Genomic DNA, 19,773 nt, shown 5'->3' with positions numbered 1-19,773 from the left:
CTTTCCTGATGAGCGTTTAAACCCAAATGAAAGCGGTATTACATTTGATACATTATATTACTTGTATGCGATAAGAACAGAGGTTTAGGCTGGCAACACGTAAAATTAATAACTTCCTGTATAATGCATTTGCCTTTTTAGCTCCGAAATTACGATATTTTCAAGACTACTTTTCATTTTTAAGAAACAAAAATTCAGATAGTGATTTGACTTGGTTATTTTACTCAAAACATTTAAATATAAAAATGAATTGATTAAAACTGGCATTAATTCACGATCTACTCAAAAACCGGAGGGAAAAATTCCTCTGAATAACAAACAGGATGAATGGGTACGTTGAAATACGGGGTAGAACAAAACATTTATTTTAAGACTTACCTTCTGAACAGCCTGTGGAAATATTTAAAAACTGATTGATATTTATTAGTACGACAAGTCTCATCTTTATAGTTGGGTAGCCGAAGAGGGAAATTCGGGATTTACACGAGCGTGTCAGATTAATATAAGCGGACATACCTTGGACCCTGTAGAGTACCTCTACCAAAAATTAGACCTGTATATGATGGGAATTGTCTAGGACAGCCTGTCAGAATAGTAAAAAAAACGATCATTGTACATACTCGAGCGTGTCAGATTAAGATATATGTGGTTAATTACATGTTGAAAAGTATATATTCTCTTAATCTGACAATTTAAGCGTGTCGAAAATGTGTGGGAGGGCGCCAAAGTTGCAAAAAAAAACGTGTACATTCTCGAGCGCAGTAGCGTTTTTTCTTATTTTGAAGCTAATGATTCAAGAATAACGGAAAAAATATAATCTGACAGTTTTAGCAAGCCGAAACAATAAAAATTGGCCATAAAGGTCACAAAAATCAAGTTTTTTTGAATTATCTCCTTCCCTGGGCTTCAAATCTTTTTCGCATTCATTATAAAAGTTGAAGAGCATAACATTTACTACAAATTTTGTCCCAAGCAATTTTTTCTACGTTCAAACGTTTTTGAGATACATGGCGATTGATGCGAGGTGTTTAGTGATACATGCTGAAGCGAAAATTCACTCGTTGGAAAATAGTACATTCTGAGGTTCACTCACAGACAACACTAAAATTTTCGTGACTAATTTCGAAATTGTCTTCATAGAAATACCTTGTCATATTGACAATTGGATGAATGTAGATCAGACTGGGATTCTGCATTGACCTTGCCCTTTCGCATGTGTGGCTAAGCTCCTTGCCCTTATCGTAATCTAACTCGAGAACGGTTGAGAGTATGTAAAATTGCTTCAGACAAAAGTTGTGTTGAATTTTATTATCTACAACTTTCATAATGATTACAAAAACGATTAAAGGTACAGGCAGGGAAATATTCGAAAAAAAAGAATTTTTATCATCTTCAAAGTGTCAGATTAAGAAACCCCCCCTGATTAGTGTCAAATTAATGGCTCAACACGTTTACAACACCGAGATTAACCATCTGTATGAAAATCTGACACGCTCGAGTATGTACAAGTAACGATTTTTTTTCACATTTTCAAAGGACCGCTGTGACCTTGCGTCACGTCCAAATTGTCAGTCCCTTGAAAAGTAGCTTCCATTGGGTCTAATTAACATCTGACAAAAATCTGACACGCTGGAATTTTTTTTTTACCATTTTCAACTCTTCCGTACGGTCAGTCCCACCGCGCAAACTGTCAGATAAGCATGAATTCATTATCAGAGACACGTTGGGCATATACAGTAACTAAATCTGACACGCTCGAGTATGTACACCTGACGATTTTTTTACAACTTTGAGACCCTGCAGACGCTTTCTCCACCGCTGAAAGTGCATACATCATAGAACCTTTTTTTCTTTCTACCATCTAATCTTCAAAATCCACTAGGTCTCCACGACGCTCGAGTAAATCCCGATTCAGCATCGTCGGCTCCCCAACTATCGGAAGAATATGTGATATTTTATATACTCTTTCAAGGAAAAAAAATCTGTAGAACTCCCATGTTATTTCTCGTTTCTTCGATTATTTAATGTTTTATTTTATCATTCATTTTATAAACAAAATCTTGGTCCGGTAGATAGCGAATGCCCTGTACATCTGCCTCAATTTCACAAATTGCTCAGCATGTCCCTCAGCTCTATCAAATCCTCAGACACCAATTCCCTATACTTCGGAATGTTCAGGTAATAGTCAACCAAATACTTCGAACGGTTCACGAATATGAAATCGTAGAATTTCTCTTCATCCGATGTAGTTTTCTGGTGTATTTCGTCCGGTATAGCCGTTAAACACCTATCTATAACTGCTTGAAGTTTGATTTGCAGCTTGAACGTTTCGCAAGACTCAAAGAACTGGTCTTTGGGTAGATAATCCTGTAGTTGAAGAGCCCTCTCCGAAAAAATGTCTTCTAGTTTTCGATAATAGTACGATATCAGTTCGGTGAAGTGTTGTTTCCTCAGGGATATCCTAGTGTTGGTGTAGATGAGCTGAATCACATCCAAACAAGGTGGTCCGTATTTGATAGTTTGAAAATCTATCAGTTTAGATTCGGAAATTTCTTTTCCGTCATATTTATGGAGGAAGTTGTTGCTCCATAAATCGCCATGGAGAAGAACGCAACACAAGTCTCCGTAACCAGTTGGTTCGGTCGAAGAGAAAACATTCTTCAGTGTTTCAAGTGATGAGCTATCGTCAAATTCTAGCTCTGCCAAAGCAAGCAATGCCCGTACAGATTCTTGTACATATTTATCACCGTAAGTATCTCCACCGGAAAATATGAGATCCTTGAGAACATCTGCTTGATCCTCCAGAAGACTGTATTTTGTTCCCATGCTCTTTGATTTGCTTATTTCATAAATCATTGAAGATGCGTGGAACTCTGCTAATGTTGCAAGACAGGCGTAGCAATGCTCAATATCCATAGGTTCTTCCTTTGGAAAAAGCTTGAAACCTGAAACAGTCAAATCTTCTAATACAATAGCGTAGTCACCACAAAAATATGCATTTGGAGCAAATGCCACATTAATCCCATTTTTTTCATACTCCGGTATGAGTTTCATGAAGAAGAGCGCCTCTTTCTCGTAAAACAGCAGTTCCCTGGAAATTTTATACATGATCTTATTTTGGTTGTTCAGGGTTTTCACAAAGAGTTGGAGTGTGTGCAAGACGGCATTGTGCATATAGCTGATTCGCAGAATGTAGTGAAGACCCATGAGACCTCCAAGTGATTCTTGTACGAGAGGTTTGACGTCGAATGATTTGAAGCTGAAGCTCGGGTTTTGTTGAAGCAGAATGTTTCTGCAGTGGTTCTCAGAAATTATGTCCACCATAGCTGCGTGAGGAAAAATATATTATTTAAGAAGTACTACTTTACTTTTACTATATATTGAATAATTTATAAGGTTAAAATAATTAAATATTCTCTCCACTTGAATACTGCGGTACAAATCCATTGGACTGGTTAAATAGAGGAGGAGTTACAAAATTACTAGTAAATACAGAATAATCATGTCAGGAAATAGAAGACAAAAACGATATAGAGGCTGGAGTACCCCAAGGATCAGTACTTCGGCCACTTCTGTACAACATATACATCCACGATATTCCGAAAAATCCAAGGACCATGCTAACGTTATATGCTGACGACACAGGCATAGCAACTCGACACCGCAACCCAGAACTAATAGAACGAGTTCTACAAGACGATTGACGAAACAAATGACTGGTGCATAAAGTGGAAAACCAAGCTCAATGGACAAAAGAGCCAAGCAATATTACTTCAGAAGAGAAGACTGCGACCCACAACGAAACTGGATGTTGACGGCGAAGAAATCGACTGGAAAAACGAAGCCAAATATTTAGGAATAACGCTTGACAAAGGACTTACTTGGAAAAGTCATATCAAACAAGCAATCGACAAAACGAAAGCAGCGATGAATAGACTCTATCCTCTGATAGGAAGAAGAAGCCACATGTCGAAAGAGACAAAATTGAAGATCATCAAAGCCGTTGCTAGGCCTCAACTGACTTATGGATCAGTTGCCTGGGGTTTCGCGGCAAAGAGCCATATCAAAAGAATTCAGGCCACTGAAAACAAGCTGCTACGATGTGCAATAGATGCACCTTGGTTTGTCAGGAATAGACAGATTTATAAGGACCTGAAATGGGAAACCATAACGGAATTCATGAACAGAAAAGCAGAGAAATTATTCGAAACAGCGAAAAAGCATCCTAATCAAGAACTCAGGAGACTAGTGGACTACGACCCAGAGGAAGACAAAAGGAGAATGCGAATTTACTGAAGGAGACCAAGAGATCAATTAAAAAGAGATTAAAATAACAACACAAACTTATTGAAAAACTCAATAAAGTGTTAATCCAATAGAGGATAAACACATAAATCCCAGCACGATAGTGTGCGAGAAGAAAACCGACTAAGAGAGAACGGTTTATGGGCAAATGCCCGGAACCAATATTCAAGAAGCATTTGAGTGTTTTCAGTGGGTCTCGAGCTCAGGAGAGTGAGAAAACCCACACTGTTCCCCCTCAGGAGAGGGTGGTTCGTCTGTCTTTCCGATTTTCCCCCTGCTACACCAAAAAAAAAAGACAAAAACGATATGTTTGTTTCCCTATTTAGAGGAATTTAATTGAATTCATAACGAATATATTGAAATGCTATTCACAAAACCTCCATTCAGATTCGAATTCAGAATCGTAAAACTTCGGCTTATGATTGAAAATCTGAGACAAAAGTTGATCGTCAAAGATCAGAAAATCTCGTTTGTCGAACAAACGAGACCGAATACATATTCCACTTTATTCCGGAATAAGAACCTATAACATCTAAGGATGAATATCAAAAACTTCCCTATCACCTTGACTCTTGAGAGACCGAAACTTTTCTCGAAGTAATATACACCTACCCGTCCCAAATCCTCTTATATTCCGTAGCAGGCTTATCCCGCGAATATACGACCAGACTATACCCCATACGAGCACTTTGACCGTTTCGAAAAAGTTATTGAATAAATGAGATTTTCCGAATGATGGTTTTGTACTGCCAGGACATTATGTATTATTCATGACAGCTATACACGTATTCCACGTTTATATTCTCCCTTGTTTCTCCCAAACATGAGACTCCGTCTATTCCAGATTTCTCGAGGTCTTTGGTTATTTATGCTGTGTTGGCAGACAAGAAAATCTTTTTTTATTATTGCAGGATTACCAGAGAGAACAAGGTTTACTGTCGGATATAAAATTTTTATTAGGAACGTTTACTGTAATTTCACTAACTGGTGGGTTTTTTATGAGCGGAAAATCCCATTTTTCATACCATGAAGTATTCAGTGATGCAACAGAATTGCTCTTGAATAAATCTGAGTTATCATAATGTTCAGCATTATAGTTGATAGGAGATAATCCAATTGTAAGTAGGTAGTTTAAGGGTCATAGTTTTATTGCTCAGCATAATTTCACAGTTAGTTAAGAAAGTTAAGAAAAAGTGTAAAAACTAATAGCACGTTTTCATAGGAATAGAAGAATCAGTCTAAACAACAAATATGATTTATTTACGAATAGGTAAGAAAAGTCCTGATATCTCAGAAGGTGTCATATAACATAATATTTTGCCACAAATCATTACCATTTTCGCATTTTCAGTTAATAAACTGTATACTACCAGAAATTTCTTGTGATTCCAGACAATCTTCATGGGTGCTTCATCTGTTGTGGTTATACAACTTGCTCCCTGAAGTGAGAATCAGAATGTACCACCTATGAATGAAATTCAACTAACAAAATAAGTCGACGTAGTCAAGTGCTCCATGCTCCATGAATCTTGAGGAAATCAAAAGCTTTCCTCCCAAAGAATTGGTTTGCTTCGTCGACATTTCTCCTCTATTCAATCATCCTTCGGTCAAACAATTTCACTCGACTCTACAAGTAATAACACCCATCAAATGCAGAAACTACTCGTACTAAAAATGGACGTATTACAAAAGCAGCCAAAGGAAACAGTAAAATGGAGTAGCATGTCCTTCCGAGATCTGGACAAACATTTTTAATAAAATTGATATTGATTGTTCTCGGTATATCGAGCAACCTCCAGTCCCATTACTGAATTCTCCAACCGAATGGAGAATAGGGTCCATAGTTATTAATTTCCTGTCCATCCGTTTTTCAGGATAACTAATTCCCTTTTGTTTCCATACTTTGTCACCCATTCTCTGCGGAAATTTGAATATGGGAGAATAATAGATGCCTATTATGATATTTTCTCCTACACGAAGAAAATTGATCATTGGATTTTGTTGCATACCTATTCTCTGGTATATTTCACAGATAAGTGAAGAACATAAGAGAACCACTCATTCATGAGAAATTGTATATGGATTTTTCAGAAGCCTTTTTTCTAGGGATTTTCAGAAACTGACTAGTATGAAATGATTAGTTTTATTGTAGTGTGAATATTTTACCTGACTACCTGACTATACAGCAAACCCTCTGTTGAACCTTTTGAGGGGAATCACTCTACCAAAGAACAAATTCAACCTCGGAAATACATTGCCATAATGAATCTCCCAGAGCACCCTATTTACTAAATTCACCTAATTCTCCGTCTCTTCTCAGTCGAGGCAGCAGACAAAATTGCGAGAAACAAACAAATAGAGACAAAACGTTTGGTTAGAACAATACTTCGAAAGAATCATTTCATCCTATTCGAGTCAGTACGTGAAAAACCCAAGAATTGATGGGAACGTTGAAATGGTCAATCTCGAGTATATAATCTTTCCATTCTCCTGTTATTTTGAACCGTTGTTTCTAAAACGACAAGCTAATGAATTTCTGCGATAATCCTTGCTCGATGCCACTTTTTTGTTCAACAAAAAAAAAAACAAATATATAACTATTGACATTCTATTTCAAACTGTCGGAAGTATTCATTAGAATCATCGAATATATTAGTAAAAAATGATAGATTTGAATTAATGATTTCTCATCTTCCTCAATTGTATTGACAAATAGTCCTATACGTTTTTTCTCTTTGGCTACAAATTCTACAATAAATAAGACTACAGTGAAGAGTATTTCATGAAAATATTGACTTGTTATCAAGTAAACTAATTGCATTAGTCCATAATATTCACCCTTGTAAGTATTCAGCTCTACACGTGTTTCGCTCTAACAGTTTCATCTTCAGCTTGATAAAGGTATACTCTACAACACAGCATACCCAAAATACCCAAAATGTGAAAATATTGTTATTCAATTTCAAGTATTCTATTTACCACATTAATGGAATGTAAATAGTGCCCAATAATGACATTTGAAGTAGGGACCTATGAACTCAATAAAAATTAACAGGGGTTCATAAAGAACCAAGTCCTATAGTGTTACCAATAAAGGGAAAATGGGGTTAATGGATCTGAATGTGGCTACTTCTACATCCCCTCACACCTCAGGGCAAGCCATCCATTCACGGATTCCAGAAACATTTCCAATTCCCACTGATATTGCCTATAAGAATAGATTGTAACGGTCCTAAAATGCCTGATGTACCTCGAAGATCCTACAGGGATGAGCGTTGAACTTTTTGGGTCCATTTATTGCATAACATTCGGTTTTATGAGGTATCTAAGTGAATGTTACCCACCTATATGACAGACTTTATCCAGGGAAGAAGTCTAGAGGGCACCACCATTCAGGATACGATGTGATGAGGATTATTTTGCATTATTCATACATGATTTCCGCTTTCATCTTGATACCCACAAAGGGTAGAGACCGTACAATGGTAAGTAAGCTCTAAGGTTTCCAGGAGGTGAATGATGCTCTCGCTTAGATTGGGGAATTTCGCTGAATATATGAGCAATATTCTTTCGAGAGTTGGCAGTGGAGGAAATTGTCTTGAAGGGCCAAAGGAAGGTGCTGTGACATTTGGAAGATATCGTAAATTTTTATTTTTATTTTACTGATATTTTCAAATGAACAGAAGTCGCGTTTTACTTTGAATCATTGGCGAAAGATTCGATATGATTCCTCAGGAGAAAGCATATTTTCACTCTTACCCACTTTGGCTAAAAATAATTTATGAACTGCAGACCTTCTGAATCACCCTTAGCCTTTCTTAGCAATTCTTCTACCTTGTAGTAAATTTATACTTAAGCAATGATTCCTCTCTCCTGAACCATATAATGCTCTTTAATAACTATGAATTATACTAGATTTTCTAATCTATTCTGGTGTGTTTTTTCATGGTCTATAAAACATTAACTTATATCACTTTTGAATTTGATGGCTTTGTAAAGTGGCCTTCCGATACCGTAAGGGGTAGATCGCCTAGGGATGTTAATAACAATTCAACGTGACTTCATACTGGAACGATAAGCCCCAGTTCGAAGTCTATAGCATTAATTTCTAAAACTGAAAGTCGTTATCGGATTTAATTCATAACTCAATAGTTTGCTCGGCGAAGGATGATCTGTTTTAATTACTAGGCCTGCTCTTTCAGTTTTAGATTATTCCAGAACTCCATTAGAGATGTTTATATTTATTATACTTAGGAGGTTCCCGAATTTGTTGGAGGAGGGGACTTTTGAATTGAAAACTTCAAAGCTGAGAAGATAATGGGGAGATAAGGGAAGCCATCATGTTATTATTCAAGATTCAAGGTATATTTCAGAAATTCTCTTCTCCCAGAAGCTAGTCAATATTCAGATTATGAGTTAAATGTGGGAAATCGAATGATTAACGCCATTCGAGTATAAGAATCCTCACAGAGGAGGCACCTGACCAACTGACGGATATTACATAATTCATCACCCTTCAGTCTTGAGGGAAGACCGCCCCATACATGTCACTCATACAAATTTCCACTATTTCCCGATTTCCTTTTCGGAATGGTCCTCCACTCGTTTTTCCTATTGCCGATTTTATCACGGTTAACCCAAAAGGAACCCTAGAATTTAATTCAGTGAGATGAGGCTTCCAGCCATGCCGGAGGGGTGCATCATTTCGCGAAGATGTAATCGTGTTTTATCGATGAGTCCCGAATAAGTTCGTGGATTATCACTCGCGTTCTGGGGAAACTTTGGGTTTTATGGTGGCTGGTGGGAAAAGCTTGGAAATTTACATGCTCCGGTGGAGAACTGACATTTGTTATCAACATTTATTCGTACATCATTGTTGTGTGCGAGTTCTATATGGAAAGTTTACGTATTAACCGCACGAAGTATTGTTATGGGGTGTTGTTGTTCGAGGTACCTGGGTTTTCACATGCTCTTCGAGATTATGGTCATCTACAGACAATAGCCTAAGGAATCGTCGAAGTTTGTGTAGTTGAGGATGTAGAAGATGTTGCTGAATACAGTCATCAAATTGAAAATTTTTCCAGTATGTTTTCATTGTTTAGACTTGTTTTTACAACCTTAGTTATCTGATTCAACGAATCTATGACTTTTGCCTTGGACAGCACAATTAGAAGCAAGAGTGTTTATTCGAAGGCGAGAGTGAAAAAGTTTTAGGGGAAACCATGAAGAAAAATATTTATACTTTCAAAAACTTTTATTTTAGTCGACGTTGCACGTGGTAGATGCACATTGCTCAAACCATATTTTGTGATTCTGAAAGAGGCTGGATTCAGAGTGCAAAGAGACTACGATAATGTGAAAATGTGTAGACTCACGAGATTCGTAACCTTATTGTTTTTGAAGGTGACCATTCAAGTTGGGCTTAATTTAAATCATGAATTTGCCTTTTAGTTGGGGAGCCGACGATGCTAAATCGGGATTTACTCGAGAGTCGTAGAGACCTAGAAGGTTTTGAAGATAAAATGGTATAAAGAAAAAAAGATTCTATGATGTATGCACTTTCAGCGGTGGGGAAAACGTCTGCAGGTTCTCAAAGATGTAAAAAAGAATCGTCAGGTGTACATACTCGAGCGTGCTAGATTAAGATACTGTACCTGTATGCCCTACGTGTCTCTGATAATGAAGTCATGTTAATCTGACAGTTTGCGTGGTGGGGTTGGCCGTACGGAAGAAAGTGAAGTTACCTTCTTCACTTTCAACAATTTTTTTCGAGCTTGTCAGATTTTTGGATATGTTAATTGGACTCGAAGAAAGCTATTTTTCAAGAGACTGACAATTCGAACGTGATACAAGCTTACAGCGGTTCTTCGAATATGCAAAAAAAAATCGTTTCTTGTACAGGGTGGGCTAATTTCGATGTTTTAGCGCTACAACTTTCAAACCAGTGGAGATAGACAAAATCTAATACCCCATTCTCGTTCTCTTTTTCTGAGAATCTAACAAGAGTAGTAGTCATTTTCGTCTACCTTCTTTTGTTTTCGAGTTATAAGCGAAAATTGGAAAAATGGCGATTTCGAAATAAATTTATATCTCCGCTAATACTGATGATAGAGCTCTGAAATGAAAATATTATACAGGCACTTTTTTGAGTAGAATCCAGTGGCGTGCTTGCCTTTTTAGCAGGATTTTTAATTACGAAGCTATGACTCAAAGTTATGTTTTTTTAAATGGGAACACTAGATTTCTATGCAATTTTTTCAAAGCTGAATTTTCACTGATTTCAAAAATATACAACATCATATGGTTTGTATCGGTATAAATAATAGAAAATGGTCAATTACCTATTTCCTCAATATTTCTATGGTTTCAACTTTTGACAAACACAGAAAAATAGAACTTCCCATAACAAGAGCAGTCTCCTTCCGGCAATGTCATTATTTCTATGCTTTTTACCGATTTCCACAAAATTTTAATTTTGAAGAAATTGAGTAAGAAGCATAAAAATGAAAGAACTAAAAGGAGACTGTGGTAATCATAAGATGCTACATTTTTCTATTCTCATCAAAAGTAGAAACCATAGAAATATTGAGAAAATAACTTTTTGACCATTTTCTATTATTTATATTGATAGAAACCATATGATGTTATATATTATTGGAATCAGTAAAAATTAAGCTTTCAAAAAATTGCACAGAAATCTAGTGTTCCTATTTAAAAAAACATAACTTTGGGTCATAGCTTCGTAATTAAAAATTCTGCTGAAAAGGCAAGCACGCCACTGAATTCTAGTTAAAAAAGTCCCTGTATAATGTTTTAATTTCAGAGCTCTATCATCAGTATTAGCGGAGATATAAATTTATTTCCAAACCGCCATTTTTCCAATTTTCGCTTATAACTCGAAAACAAAAGAAGGTGGCCAAAAATGACTACTACTCTTGTTAGATTCTCAGAAAAAGAGAACGAGAATGGAGTATCAGATTTTGTCTATCTCCTCTGGTTTAAAAGCTGTAGTGCTAAAACATCGAAATTTGCCCACCCTGTACATACTCGAGCGTGCCAGATTTTCATAAAGGTGTTGTTCATAAAGATAGTTGATCTCGGTGTTGCAGACGTGTTGATCCATTATTCTGATACTAATCAGGGGGGTTTTCTTAATCTGACAGTTTGAAGATAATAAAAAGGAATTTTTTTGGGATATCTCCCTTCCTGTACCTCTAATCGTTTCTGTATTTATAATAAAAGTTGTAGATAATAAAATTCTGTACAACTTTTGTCTGAAGGAATTTCACATACTCTCAACCGTTTTCGAGTTAGAGGGCGATAAGTGCGAGGAACTTAGCCACACGTGCTAAAAGTCAAGATCAATATAGAAACCCAGTCTAAAGTACATTAATCGCCATATATCTCAAAAACGTTCAAACGTATAAAAAATTGCTTCGAATAAAATTTGTAGAAAATGTTATGCTTTACAACTTTTATAATGAATGTGAAAACAATTTGAAGCCCAGGAGTTTAGATAATTGAAAAAAACTGATTTTTGTGACCTTCTTGGTCAATTCTTATTGTTTCGGTTTGCTCAAACTGTCAGATATTTTAGCGCATGAGTAACAGCGTAACCCAGTTTTTCTTATAATATTTTCAACCAAAAGCTAGGAAATTTTCCGTAATTGGACTGAATTATTAGCTGCCCCATACCACTGATTGTTCGAAAAAACTAGCACCCAATAGGTTGATACGGCCAAGTGAACAAATGGAATTCAAACAGCAACATTTTGCTCATAGTATTCTCGTTAAGGATCGGAAAAACAAACAGTTCAATAGGTTTTCGTCCGGCGAGGCCTGAACGGATATTGAAAATTCAGAACCAAAACGTTATTGGGTTGAGTTATGTTTATTTTGTACTTTTTCGTCCGATTCGTGTATTGGAAATCAATATTCGAACTTTGAGTGAAGTTCAGTTATTCGACCTCGATTGCAATTCACTCTTCGGCCAATACAAAAATATTCAACCTCCTGGCTGGCACTTCCATTACATTCTGAATGGAATTGAGTCGAATCTTCAACAGTTTGGTAGGAAACTGAAGGTTTTCGAATACGCTAGATCTTTTGCAGGTCAAATTGAAAACCCTCACCTTCGAATTGTACCTAATAGCTCTTTTTATGTGGGTGTTTTCGATCAGTTTGAAACCCATTTATAACCACAAAACAATTTTTAATCGTCTTCAATTTATGGGCATTCCAAAACCTCACCTCAGCAAGATAGAGAAAATCCTTATTCCAGAAGGAACTGATTTTTTTCCAAATTTGTATGCACAAATGATTGAAATGACACCGATATTTACCGAATATCACGTATGATTCTTCCATTCGAATAAATTAAAAGCATTGCACGATTAAGTGATTCTTACAAGCGCGATAAGTGACTCCTCTGAAGGGAGTATCATAATCAGATCAGGGATGGAAGATCTCCATTATGCGATGAAATTTTTCCTCGGTAGTTGAAAAGGGCCGTCCAAAATGTGAGCTAGATTAACGCTCGAATACTGATAAGGGCTGCTTTGTTCGGGAAAAGGCATGATCTGCATAATGTGGAATAATGTAGCACGATGAAGACCTCATTTCTTTTCACAGTCACTTTAAGTTTCAGTTAATATCGTAGGTATATGGAGTGGGGCCAATATTATATCGTTTTCTTATCAGTGGTGATAATGAAATACATGGACCGACGTCAATTCTTCAGTTTTTTAACCAAATTTGTTTAAACCGTTATACTATTTGGTATTTAGAACTATGGAAAAAATGCTCTAAAAACGGCTCCACTTTCATTTTAAATTATGCATACTTTCATGTATAATTTAACTTTTGTTCTGAACAACACTGGTGATATATTTTCACATGCCTATATAGATGTTCTTAGCGTATTCCAATCCCTTAATTTTATTACTAGAGGTTCAAAATAACAACTCAACTGATTATCCAAAATTTGTGACAATCAAGATGAATAGGGAAAATCGAATTTTTTATAGTCTATGAGGATATATTGATATCTAGTTAGCATAGACCAGTTCCATGCATAAAAAAATATTGCGTTACTATAGCAACAAACAATAACTCATTTGAAGTGTCAATATGAAGTTAGGTCAAAAAATTAAACCAGAGTTACGCAATAAATTAAAAGACAGAACATGTCCACCGAAATTTTGAAAATCGAAAAATTGGAGCATCGAGCCATCATCAAGTACCTGTATTCAAAAGGGTTAAGGTAAGCAGATTTACAAAGATATGCTTAATACCCTTGGTGATCAATGTCCTTCGTATGCGACAGTAAAAAATTGGTCTGCAAGCTTCAAAAGAGGTAAATTTTCCATTGAAGATGATAACCGATCGAGAAGGCCAGTTTCTGTGTCAGTCCACGAAAATATCGCTGCAGTCGATATGATTTCATCAGACCGTCGAATTGGGCTAAAACTGATATTTGAAGCACTGAATATTTCATACGAACGCGTCCATCATATAGTTCACTTCAATGAGAGAAATTGCTGCAAAATGGATCCCCAAATGTTTGAATGTTGACCAAAAGCGTGCAAGAGTAGATGCATCGCGTACGATTTGTGCTCGATTTGAAAACGATATTGACTTCTTAAACCAAATTGTTACTATGGATGAGACTTGGGTACATTTCTACGATCCAGAAACAAAGCAACAATCGATGGAATGGCGACACTCTGGTTCTCCAAGAAATAAGAAGTTTCGTGTCCAAAAATCTGCTAGAAAAGTTTTTTGGGATTGCCATGGAGTAATCATGATTGATGTTTTGGATAAGGGTAGAACAATAACCGGAGATTACTATTCTACATTATTGAGCACTCTACGGAGAAAAGACGCGGTAAGCTATCCAAAGGTATTTTGTTTTTGCAGGACATCGCCCCCGCATAAAAATCTCATGTTGCCATGTAAAAAATTCTTGATTTAGGGTTTGATTTACTAGAACACCCCTCTTATTCACCAGATTTGGCTCCATCCGACTATAATCTCTTTCCCCAACTGAAAAAAAGTTTAATAGGTCGTAAATTTTCTTCAAACGAGGAGGTAATAAAAGCTGTGGATGTCTGGTTTGCAGAGCAAGAAGAAAAAATTTTTTCGAAAGGACATTGAAGGTTCGCTGTAATAAATGTATCCAATGAAGAGGAGAATATGTTGAGTAATGAAATATTTTGACATTGAAATTTCGTTTGTTTCATAGTAGGCTAAGAATTTTTCAATATATCCTCGTATTCCCCAAAAGATTACCCATAGTAATCGGCCACGTCAGCCTATTCGCAACCAATTTCAGATCCTCCATTCCACTCTGCACGTCGAGGTCAATTATGCAGAACTGTGTGAAACTGCATAACGATAATGGCTTTTATCAACGGGATGGGTGATGCATCACAAGATTTCCTAATTGCAAGAGAGCTACCAAATTGCAAGCCGTAAATCATATATCCTTGGTCTATGTTTGGTACCTAATGCTGAAGCAACTGATGTGCTTCGGCGTGATATATCACTGGGAATTACCGTGAATGGGGTATAACTATACCGATCAAAATAACCGAGAACCGTCATACGGTGGTTTGAACAGCAAGGCAACAGACAACCACATCAACCACGCCTGAATTAAAGATGACGAATATACACATGTTCTGATGGTTGGGAAACAACACAATATCAGTTCTGTTTTGAGGTATCTGCTTATTCTGCTTTAGTACGTATCACTTACAATCTTCCCATCATCGTATACAGGGTGACAATTTGAAAACTTGACAGGACAATTGTGTCGCGACAAGGATGTTTTCGGAGAAAAAGTCGGAACAGGTAAATTTTTATTCGGGGTGGACATATTTTGAGCAGAATTGTAAGCCAAAATCTCTTCAACCCTAAGTGTAGGGGCTATCACCCCTGAATTCGTAATAAGGAATAGGGGGTGAGATTAATTTCAATTGAAAGATCACTTGTCTGTCTATATGAATACTATGGTTTGCAAATTTTTATTGATTCCTTGAAGTAGTTACAGGAGGTGACAATTGGAGAACTTGCCAGGTCAATTATGTCTCGACAAGGATGTTCTCAAAGAAAAAGCCGGAACAGTTCAATTTTTAAAGGGAGGGGGACATATTTTGTGCAAAATTGTAAGGCGAAATCTACACAAACCTAGATGTAAGGGCTATCACCCCTAAATTCTTCATAAGGAATAGAGGGTGAGCTAAACTTCAATTGGAGGACAATATGTCCCTCTACTTAATACTATTGTCTTTCAATTGAGGTATAGCTCATCCTCTATTCCTTATTAGGAATTTGGGGGTGACAACCCTTACACCTAAGATTGAGGAGATTTTGGCTTACAATTCTGCTAGAAACATCTCCCCCTCCGAATAAAATTTGACCTGTTCCGACATTTTCTCTGAAAACATCCTTGTCGAGACATAATTTGCCTGGCAAGTTTTCAAATTGTCTGCCCCTGTACTAATTCAAGGACTCAATAAAAATTTGCAAACCATAGTATGACTATCTGAGATCGTAGATCAGTTTTCTATATTATTTAGTTCGTCGAGCATTGGGCGTAACACTTCTGCGTATGTACACGAACTTTTGTCCATGTTGCAAAAAGCCATACCAAAACAATACCTCACAAAACATGTGTCTCTCTGAATTATTTCAGTAACGAAAAACTGACACACAATTCCGAAATGCGATAAAACCCATTTCATAATATCGTCGCTGTTCTATTTTCATCAATGCCTCGAAATGCAACATTTCAGCGGAGCGAACTCATACACAGAAGTACATTACGGGGTCCTTTTTGTGTTCCTATACGTGTGTAGTTGTTTTTTGTTTGCAGCAACCCAGATTTCTAGGTAGAATGGCTGAAACCATAGCTCCGTTCAATACGCGTTCTCATTAATGCACTTGATGTGTATTCAAACATTCCAGGTGTGCTTTCCTGTTGCCTCGCCTGAGGCCGCAAGGGTTATCGGTTGAAACAGCGGGGATAATGATGATTAACATACAGATTTCAGCAGGTTAGAGTGGACATGTGAGTCGAAATGCACAGAAGGGTATCACCTAACAGTCTAAAAAGAGGGGATACATTTCGTGCTGATTTTTTCGAGAGTTCTTGTTCACAGAAACATCGTGCCCAATGTAATTGAATTTATTTTTAGAAATTTTTTTTTCTGGCTCACCCGGTAGAAAATAATTTCCACCAACGAGAGATCGGATCGAAATGAACATGTTGAATATTCCTGAAATAAATTGTTGGAAGATGAGTAATCCCTATCGATTCAATTGAGCAGTGTATTTCGAAGGAACCATATAGTGTTATATCTAACTCAGTGATATTTGTATTGAAACAGATGGATAACCTTCGCGTTATCCTTAAGCAATCAAATGAATAAATTTAAAATTACATTCATCAATATATTCTTATAGCTTCACCGTGCGGCAAAATTTATATTCTGAGCATAACAAACTAGATTGTATGTTCCTATGTGAGATTTCGAAAGCTATTATCTTCAGTTTCCTGATCAAATTTGATCAATCTGCTGAAATTTCCATGCACTGCTTATATAATTGAGATTTTGCTCATGATGCTCCAGAATCAAGATAAGATTTCTTTCACTTCAAAACTATATTAATTACATACACATCAAAATTTCGTACAATATTCAGAATAATACGAAAGACTTCTCCCATACAAACTGCTTTTTCCTGATGGGATATTTAACTGGAAAGTCGTTCTTGTGTGGCAATGGAAAGAAATATTTGATGGCCAGAACCAGATCTGAAATCTTTCAAGGTTGACAATCTCATCGAGGAAAATAACTCATAATTACCTCTGATACAAACAACGCAAAATATAACGAACAGGAGGAAAAAATAAACAGATATGAAAGTCAGCCAGGTCTTGATCGAAAAGAACTCTTCGAGGGTCGTCATTTCGATATATAAAAGTTCACAAAAATTTCACATATTTTGGACTCGATTCTCACGTCAGGTACGTGACAAATTATCACACAATGACAGTCGCTTCAGTCAAATGAAAATGTTTCTAGAATTTCAATGAAGAGTACGCCCCATGAAAGAATGATTTCCGAACCAAAAAATCAGTTGGGTAGAATGATATTGAGGAAATGTGAAAATTCACGAGAATATTGAAAGACAGAAGCGACAATAAATTTTTGTGTATATTTCAGGGTGCACATAGATTTACAGGTGAGTTTTTCAACCAATAGCTATGATTCTGATGAGAAATTTTGATTCTACATAAAAATATTATATTGATAACTGAACGTATCTGATAAAAATCGACCTCAAATTTATACAGTTTATCAATTAGCACATTATTAAACGGTGAATTCACAGTTGGGAAATATGTTTATTTACTCACCTATTTCTGTTCAATGAAACTAAATATTTGTTTAATTATTATGCGATTTTCAAAAACGGGATAAAAAAATAAGTGCGTTTAGTGAAATAGACAGTAGACTTATGCACTAAACTTATACTGTTACAGTAGAAGCAAGGCTATTTTATGAACATGGGCAGTCATCTAGTAGTCAAGAACTAAACTTTTCAATAAGAACCCAGCTTGTGAAGAACACTAGGAGCTCCTTAAGATGGAGAAACCTTTGATATTTTGTAGCATTCTCTTCGCTTTCTCTTCACTCAGAACGTAGCTTGGAGCTTGATTCACTAGATGTCGCACTCCAATCAAATCGCTTAAAAATTCCTGATATTGTGTAGTGAGTGGTGACACGAAACGCGAAACTTTTTTTATCGGCAGCTACTGTGTAACACGATATGTTGATGCACCTCAGGTATTACTCCTCCAGTCAGAAGGATCATAGCTAATCATTCTAATTAACCGCCTTGTAGTTTATGCTTCTTTGCTCTCGAGTGTCTTGTTCTTTTGGATTGGTATCTAACCTCTGAAATTTTTAACCTCAAACAAACTTTGGATTTCAACCTACACTGCTCAGCCTAAGAACATAAAGTCTCAAGTACTTCAGAGCGTTCGTTTTTAATTTCAAATTTGGGTGGGCTATTGATATCAGACCCATTGATTTCAGACTCCCAACTAAGAAATCAAATGATTTCTAAGAAAGATCTTCGGAATCCAATATGGTATAATTGAATTTTTCACTCAATTCATTATACGTTGAGTATATTTCAGTTTTCAGTTCTGCGCAAGTATATCGATGCACAATATTACATAAGATACAATATACTAGGATTTTGCGTCGTGCAGATTTGCAGATGTATTGATAGTATCCTATGATTTTTTTATTGCTTTTTCCCATTTCCTATCGAATAGCTATGTCGAACTGCCATGATTTTCCTGCTCTTCTACTTTCATTACTTTTCAATCCATTCGAGTCAAATAAGTAGAAAAAATCATAGAATGTTCATTATTAACTATCCTTGCAGAGAATTCCTGAAAATCCCCGAATATTCCCTTCTTATTCTCGATCAAGATGAGAATGTCCAACAACCTTCCTGAACGTACCACCTCCGTTTGTTCCCATTTGAATTATTCTGATGAAGATCAAGATGATAATCACGACGAAAATAATTCCTACATAAAATTGTTATGGAATGTACACAGAAATCTGGAAATGGTACGAGGTAAGACATTCATAAATATAAGAAACGTCAGGAAGGATCTAGGGTGGACAATTTTCGTGGCGTTTCTAGACTATCCTGGCTCTCCTTAACTTTCCGTTGTTATCCCTGGGTCTACTTTTTGTAAACAGTTTTTCTAGAGTACATCGAAGATTCTTTTTGAGGTGATAGTGTTTTCAAGATAAGAAATTCTATGCATTACAAAAATTGATGATACTATTGATTAGAATAACATTGTTTTTCGATTAAATGTTTTCTAGTTTATTATCCTAAATGTTTGGCCTAAACTTATCTCTTAACTCAAATCATGTATTGTTTCGAGGTCTTATTTCTATCATGGGTAGTCTGTTTCTGTGAAATGCCTTGTTTTGCAAATTGTTTTCAATCTGCAGAGAAGAATCTCATTTTATCTCTCCAAAACTCGTCTCAATTTTATCGGACCTCAATGATTCGTCATTTCAAATATATCTTCCTTTTATCGATTTCGATAATGAAGAACCAACCGCATCTGATAGAGTCCAGACATCTATGGAAATTCCTACGGTAGATACCAGATATCACTATTTCGATTGAAAAATGACATCATGCTGTTATGACATTATATTGGCAACGAACCCAATTGTTGCATACGTGCCCGGCTTGTTGATTTTCTCCTGCTGAAACTGATGAAACCAATTACGAATAGTTAATACTTGTATACCCGGAAAACGTGCCACAATTGAGAATTATCTGGCGGAGACAATGGTGAGTTCGATGTGCTATTTCGAATATGAATCACTTACCAGTAAATAACGCACCTGATTTTAG

At 36.3% G+C, this 19,773-nt stretch overlaps 2 protein-coding genes across 6 annotated transcripts in view; one reads left to right on the top strand and one right to left on the bottom strand.

Annotated features, from left to right (window-relative positions):
* Positions 1 to 1,998: 1,998 nt before the first annotated feature.
* On the bottom strand, positions 1,999 to 17,892 carry LOC123310950. Its single transcript, XM_044894676.1, has 2 exons — positions 17,732 to 17,892; positions 1,999 to 3,326 (listed from the first exon to the last, which is right to left on the bottom strand). The coding sequence occupies exon 2, from the start codon at positions 3,322 to 3,324 to the stop codon at positions 2,104 to 2,106; it is 1,221 nt and encodes a 406-aa protein (XP_044750611.1). The 5' UTR covers positions 3,325 to 3,326; positions 17,732 to 17,892; the 3' UTR covers positions 1,999 to 2,103.
* LOC123310948 (anoctamin-10) overlaps positions 17,415 to 19,773 on the top strand; it is a 56,706-nt gene continuing 54,347 nt past the window's right edge. For 2 of the 5 annotated variants that reach the window (XM_044894668.1, XM_044894667.1), the window contains exons 1-2: positions 17,415 to 17,556; positions 18,772 to 18,969. In XM_044894668.1, coding sequence (XP_044750603.1) covers positions 18,819 to 18,969 — 151 coding nt within the window. In that variant the 5' untranslated portion in view covers positions 17,415 to 17,556; positions 18,772 to 18,818. Of the gene's footprint in view, positions 17,557 to 18,013; positions 18,162 to 18,771; positions 18,970 to 19,550; positions 19,711 to 19,773 lie in introns of those variants that run through there. The other 3 variants (XM_044894672.1, XM_044894671.1, XM_044894670.1) reach the window with 3 other exon arrangements.

The sequence above is a fragment of the Coccinella septempunctata genome, chromosome 4 (assembly GCF_907165205.1).
Source record: "Coccinella septempunctata chromosome 4, icCocSept1.1, whole genome shotgun sequence".
NCBI classification, from domain to species: Eukaryota; Metazoa; Arthropoda; class Insecta; order Coleoptera; family Coccinellidae; genus Coccinella; species Coccinella septempunctata.
This window is presented reverse-complemented; position numbering and strand designations above follow the sequence as displayed.